The following is a 6807-nucleotide window of genomic DNA, read 5'->3' as shown; positions in this document are numbered from 1 at the left end:
GGAGGGGGATGAGGTGGAGGGGGATGAGGGTCATGTCGAGGGGTAGGCAGAGCGCAGGTCCCAAGGGCTTGGTGAGGGCGCAAAACCTCAAGTCAGGCACTTTCTCGTGGAAACCTAGGAACTATTTTATTTTCATATAAAAATAGTTTCTTCACTAAAACTACACTATCGTGCTGAGCCAGATTATACTCTGGAAGAAAGTTACAGGCACGGCTTCCTGCGAGCGTCTTCGCGAGCTGCGTGGTTTTCTCTGAATCCCGGACGCCCTCCCGGCAGAGCGGCAGTCTTGCCCCGCAGCCTCCTTCTCACCGCGGGCGCCCAGGATTCTGGCGGCTTCTGTAACCACTGGCGCCTCCAGCTGTTTTGGTCCCTGGAGAGTAGGCAGCATCAACACCCCAGGGTGGATACATCTCAATCTCGATAAATAAATAACGCCCTCATCCCGCCGGCCTCTCCGGGCACCCGAGATACAAAAGAACAGTTCAGGGAAGCCTGCTCCCTGTGGGTACCAAATCCTTATTGAGGGGGCTTACCCCAACAGCTCACTCACCTCCTTATATGCTTAGCCAGTTGTCGTCCAGTCAACTCCGTCCTGGAGACCCCATGTGTGTCAGAGTAGCACTGGGTGCCATAGGGTTTTCAGTGACTGATTTTTTAGACGGAGATCACCAGCCCTTTGTTCTGAGGGCCTCTGGGTGGACTCAAATTACCAGCCTTTCAGTTTAACAGCCAAGCTGCTGACTCCACCCAGGGACGTCCCCTGCGTGCTCATGATGTGCCAATGCAAAGGATCTGGGGTCTGAGAAAAAGAGCTGCAATAATTTAGATGACTTCATTTCTCTTTACACTTCCAGAGAGCTAGCTGTGCGCCAGGCAGTGTTCTAAGCACTTTGCAAGTATTAATTCTTTAACCCTCCTAATAACTCTTGGGGAGCTCTGATGGCACAGTGGTTAAGAGCTCGGCTGCTAACCAAAAGGTCAGCAGCCACTCCTTGGAAACCCTACGGGGCAGTTCTACTTTGTCCTGTAGCTTCACTATGAGTTGGGATCAACTTGACGATAACAGATTTGGGTCTTTTGCTTTAATAACCCTTGGAAGTACATACTGTCATTCCCTCCTCCTACATGTGAGCAAACGACCCTTGTTCACGCAGCCTGTGTGTTCAAGGTTGGGGCCTGGAAGCTGGCAGCCTGGATACCAGAGTCTGCGCCTCCATACTCATCTGTTGAATTTGTCTGTGGTTCCCCAGACCCCAAACCCCAACTTCCTCCAAAGAAAATTGCACCGGGCCGTGATAAAACAAGCACACCGAAACTAATCCCGTTGCCGTCGAGTTGACTCCGACTCATGGTGACCCCATGTGTTACAGAGTAGAACAGCGCTCTGTAGCGTTTTGGCTGCAATCTTTTCAGAAGCAGATCGCCAGGCCTTTCTTCCCAGGTGCTGCTGGGTGGGTTCAAACCATCAACCTTCAGGTTAATAGTGCAGTGCAAACTGTTTGCACCCCCCAGGGACCTGAAAACAAGCAAGGATGACTTTATTCACAAGGATTATTGCAAAGTCGGGGGAGATATTGCAATGGGGGGAGGGGAGGCCAGGACTAAGTTTGCTCTCCCGGAAGCCGAGGGTGGGAGGACTTTTAAGGACGGGAATAGCGGGTGGAAAAGGACTGCAGTACTGAGGGAGCTGGGGTGGGGAGTGGGGGGCAAGCACTGGGGTGTGTCGACGCCGCTGTGAAGTCCCCTCCTGAGTGTAGTGTTAGGAGCAGATGGAACATGCCCCCCTGAATTCTGGGAGGGCCGGGGAGAGGGGGAGATCAGGGCCCAGGCAGAAGCTGCTGAAGGTTTAGTCAAACCGAGGGGAGATTTAGAGCCATCTTGGCTGGCCGTTTTCTGGGACACAAAAGGATGGGGGGATTTCTCTATCAACCCGGGACCACAGGACTCAGGGGACACGCAGTAACACCGTCACTGGGCCCTGGATCACCCCCCTCCTGTGAATCCACTTGTCCAGGGTGGACCCCATGACCAGCGTGGCCACTGCAGACCAGCCATCTCCGCTTCGCACTCCCAGGCTGGCTGACCCCGGGGGCAAAAGCTCTTGAGTTGTGTCCTCACTGCCTTGCCCTACTCTCCCATTCCTGTGACCTGGCTCCTGAGGGACAGATGAATCCCTGAGTGATGGCCAGCTCCCAGGGTACTGACACTGTCCCTCCCTGTGTCCAGGGCTGAGGGGAAGGGGCCCTGGCGCTTCACGTGGGGCCACCAACGCTGTGTTCGCCCCCTCCTCTCGCCGGCTTCACCATCCAGCAAGGCCTGACGCAGGCTTACTCTCCCCATTTCAGTTTTTTGAATGAGGAAAAAATTACAATCATCATCATTTTTTTTTTTTTGCCAAGGTCTTCAAAGAACAAATAGAAAGACATTCAGGGCCCGTAGATACGTATTTTCCTCCTCTAAGTGGTGTTTATTTAAATGCAGATATCCTGGTTTCCTGTGTAGAGTTGCAAGTAATACCTTGCAATTTAAATGTTAATAGGAGGGTAAACATCAAAATCAGAATTTCTCCACGAAATTTCATGGTTCTCCTGCCTTCCCACCCTCCCGAGTTATTCTCAACCCCCTCTGCCCACTCCTTTCCGCTGTGCGGAATGAAATTCTCTTCCTTTTCAAGAGCTTAGAAGGCGCCTTTCTAAACTCGAACATTAAAATGTTAAGTGTTGGGGTCCTGGAATAAAGCTAATGGGCTCAAGCCGGAGACTGTTGGTGAGATTTTTCTTTATCTCGGCCTTTGCCTCAGAGCCAAAATCATCGTTCCTGGTTCCTTTCAAGCGGATTCTTCTTATGAACCCGGAATAAATTTTCCAAGGCCTCAGAGTTAGGCAAGTTAAGTTCTTCTCCCCTCTTCTTTCTTTGTTCTAGAGAGGCAGGATGGGCTGGGTAAGAAGTACGAGCTTTGTAGGTTTCCGGGTACAAGATGCTGCTGTGAGCGATGTCCGCTGTCACAAAGAATAAGGAAGGTGGGTTCTTACTCCTGAAAGCTCTCACTGGCACCTGGGTTAATGCAGATGGGAGGAAGGGGCCATCGACATGCAGAGGGCAGTGCGAACTGACCCAAGTGCCGCCAAAAAGCAACAAAGACTTAAAACCCACGAAATCCTATTTAATGCTTTCAGCTCAGGTATGGTGAGTATTAAGTTCAAATGCATTCCTCAGGCCCTCATGGGCCCAGTTTTGTGTGCATGTGATATCCGGCTTCATCTTCCTTTTCTTGCTTCAGTATTTACCCTGTCCTGCTGAAGCTTTGTCAGCTGCCTTAACTTTCTGGGGAGAATGAGGGGTGTGAATCCCTGTTCCACCAATTGCTAGTGGAATGGTTTTCAGCAAGATACTCTGAGCTCCATTTTTCAGATAGAGATTGTTTCAGGCTGGGTTCTCTGGAAGAGCAAAACCACTGAAGTGTACATATAAATATATATAGAGAGATTTACTCCAAGGAAATGGCTCACACAATTGTGGGGGCTGGCAAATCTCAAATCTGTGGGTCAGGCGGCAGGCTGACTGCTTCTCCTGACTCATGTGGTTGCAGGGACTGACGAACCCAAAATCTGCAGGTCAGGCTATAGGCTGCTGGCTCACTGGGTTGTGGGAGCTGGCAAATCCAATATCTGCAGGTCAGGCGGCAGGTGGAAGGCTTCTCCAAGAACCAGAGGTCAACCATGCGATGAGTGCAGGATTGAGAGAGAGAGCACGAACTTTGCCAGAACATCCATATATATTAGATGCAGGCCACACCCCCAAGGAAACTGCCCTTCCAACTGATTAGCTGCTCACGTCAGATCACAACTGGGGGATGATTACATAACATCTGCCAAACCACTGAGAATCATGGCCTAGCCAAGTGGACACATAACATTAACCCTCAGAGATAAAGACCCTATCCACAGTGTCTGCCTCAAAAGGTGGAAATGCCCATCAACAGATGAACAGATCAATGAAATGTGGTGTGTATATACAATGGAATATTAATCCACTGTGAAGTGAAATGAAGTCCTAATACAGCCTACAACATGGATGAACCTTGAAAACATTATGCGGGCTGAAATAAGCCAGACACAAAAGGACGAACACTGTATGATCTCACTTACATGAAATACCTAGAAAAAGCAACCACAGAGAGACCAGCACTGGCTAGTGGTGAGTGTGGGCTGGGAGGGAGGGGATGGAGGTCAGACACTGCGTTCTGTGTGGAGTGATGGAAGAGTTTTAGAAAGAAATAGTGTTGATGGTAGCACAACACGGTGAGTGTGAGCAATGACACTGGATTGTACACTTGAAATGGTTAAAAGGGGAAAATTTTATGTTGTGTATATTTTACAACAATTAAAAAAAAAAACTAGAGATGCATCAGGGGAAAGACTAGACGCCGTGTGTGGCTCAAAGGGAGTATCCGGTGGACGGCAACTATTATGATTATCGTCATGTTTATGCATACAGGCGGGCCATCTCTTCACAGGAAGCCGGGTTGTATGAGGCCCTCTGGGAGAGTGGGCTGCCCTCCTGCTGCTGGTGGGCCCACCTGCCCCCACCCCCGATCCGGGCTGGAGCCCCGACCAGAGTCCCTGGCTTGCATGCTAACTCCGGCCTCTCTTCCCACAGACCTTCGCAGAATGACGGCCGGCTTCATGGGCATGGCAGTGGCCATCATCCTCTTTGGCTGGATCATCGGGGTGCTGGGCTGCTGCTGGGACCGAGGCCTTATGCAGTATGTGGCGGGACTGCTCTTCCTCATGGGAGGTAAGGCCAAGGCTGGGTTCCTCAGTGGGGGGACGGGGGAAAGAGGAGGAGGAGGAGGGGGAGGGGGGAAGGGTCCCAGAGGGCCTGACGCATGAGGGCCAGGACTGGAGTGGGGTCTTCACATGCGTTCCTTCACTCATTCACGTACTCACAAACATTCCTGGGCCCCCTCAGCCACTCATCATTGTGCCCACTGCTGGTGATGCAAAGGAAAATAGTCATGGTCCCTTCTCGGGACCTGACTGCCCACTGTGGAGAGAGACACTTGTCACAATGGTCATGTGACTGTTGGTTATGGCGCTGGCACAGACTGCGGTGAGGAGGGAGCAGCAACCCAGGAAGTGCCCCAGGGTGGTCCATGCAGGCCCTCCACTTGGGTGTGTCGGGCGGGTGCTCCTCAAGGCCTGTCTTCACCCTTGATGGTAGGGCCCAAGCTGCTCCCATCTTCAGATAAGGCAGAGTGAAGGTGATGGGTCGAGACTGCGCCCTCTCCCATCATTGTCCTGGCTGTGGCCGCAGAACCAGCCCCGGATCCCGACACGGGGGACTTAGAAGACCCATAGGGCCCTGAGGGAATAGGTCCCGCCGTGGGAGTAAACGGTGATGCACAATCTTCATGTGCCTCCTTGGTCCATGAAGAGCCAGCATGTGGTTAGGGTCTCCTGGCGTGCGTCTCAGTCCACAGCTGAAGTTAACCACTGGGCTGTGTCCATCACAGCCCACTCCCCAGGAAAACGTAGATGAAATGTGTGGTGCTAGGTCGAGGGGGAGTTGGGCTAGGACAGAGGGAATTAGAAGTATCTGTAGAAAGAAGAAAAAGTTAGGCTTACACATGGAGACAAATGCCCACTAGACCAGAGCCACTGGCACATGCCCCCTGTGAAGCGCCAGCTCTGGGGTCCGAGCAGAGGCGGAGGTGGGCAGTGGGCAGCGGGCAGTGCTGGCTCTTCATCTCTGGGCCACGCTGGGGAGAGGAGGGGCTGTCGCTCTTGGTGTACAAAGATGGCTGGTGAGGAGTGAGTGGTGGGTGGGAGTGGGGAGAATTGCAGGGTCCAGCTGGGGCCTGATGGTCACCCTCACTCCCCTGAGGCATAGCCAAGGACAAGCAGGACTCTGCAAGGAGATGCCCAGGCCGCCCGGACTCTGCCCTCTGTCAACGCCCTGTGCTGGAACTGCCTTCCATGGGGCCCACGCCCTTTTGGCTGTCCCCATGTCTCCCTTCTGGCCACCCTCAGAGACAGGCCACAACTCCAGCCACACCTGCCTTCTCTGTGCCCCCCGTGAAGCAAGGGGCCACACTGGGCCGCCAGTTTGGCACCAGGCGGAGCCGCAGGCCCTTCCTTCCCCTCCCTGCAGAATCTTACGTGGGCCACAGTGTCAGAAGATAAAAGTGAGCCCTGGGTGTGTAGTGACTGTTCTGGCGAAGACCACCAGGCTTTGTGAGGCTGTGGACAGAACACGTGGGCAAACAGACCTCCGGCTGAGCAGGAACCCAGAGGCCCTGGACTGACAGCTATCGTCCCCTCCTTTCCAGTCTTTTGCGTCTCCCTGCGCACATTCTCCGCCCTCCTCTCTCCTCAGGTGGGGGACAAGGCTCATCCTTGCCCAGGTGCTTAGCCTCCAGGACTTAGCCACCCACCAGCAGCGTCCTCCTGGGATGCGAATTCAACTGTCCCAGCACCCCGCTCCCCACTGGTCAGACAATGCAGGCCACCCAGAGCCCAGGGAGCACTGTTGGGCCAGCCGCTGGGCGGGTGGGGTCGTTGGGATGTCTCACCCACCTGAGATCTTGGATGGTACTCTCCCAGGGCGTGTGCGGACAGACCTGTCCACCCCCTGCTGAAGAACCTTTCGGAAGCCCGGGATTGATCAGGCATCTGAGGCCTTTCCCACAGGGCTAGAGTGAGAGCTTTGCTTATCTTTGCTGAGGCAGCTTTCTCAACCCTGCAGTCAAAGGCACCTGGAGCACTTTGAAAACGTTGATGCCTCCGCCCTGTCCAGCCCCGCCCC

At 53.5% G+C, this 6807-nt stretch overlaps 1 protein-coding gene across 1 annotated transcript in view; it reads left to right on the top strand.

Moving 5' to 3' along the window:
• TMEM178B (transmembrane protein 178B) overlaps positions 1–6807 on the top strand; it is a 396357-nt gene that overhangs the window by 356411 nt on the left and 33139 nt on the right. Inside the window, exon 3 of the mRNA XM_004382380.1 lies at positions 4660–4797. Coding sequence (XP_004382437.1) covers positions 4660–4797 — 138 coding nt within the window. The remainder of the gene's footprint in view (positions 1–4659; positions 4798–6807) is intronic.

This window comes from Trichechus manatus, unplaced genomic scaffold, assembly GCF_000243295.1.
Source record: "Trichechus manatus latirostris isolate Lorelei unplaced genomic scaffold, TriManLat1.0 scaffold00093, whole genome shotgun sequence".
Lineage (NCBI taxonomy): Eukaryota > Metazoa > Chordata > Mammalia > Sirenia > Trichechidae > Trichechus > Trichechus manatus.
This window is presented reverse-complemented; position numbering and strand designations above follow the sequence as displayed.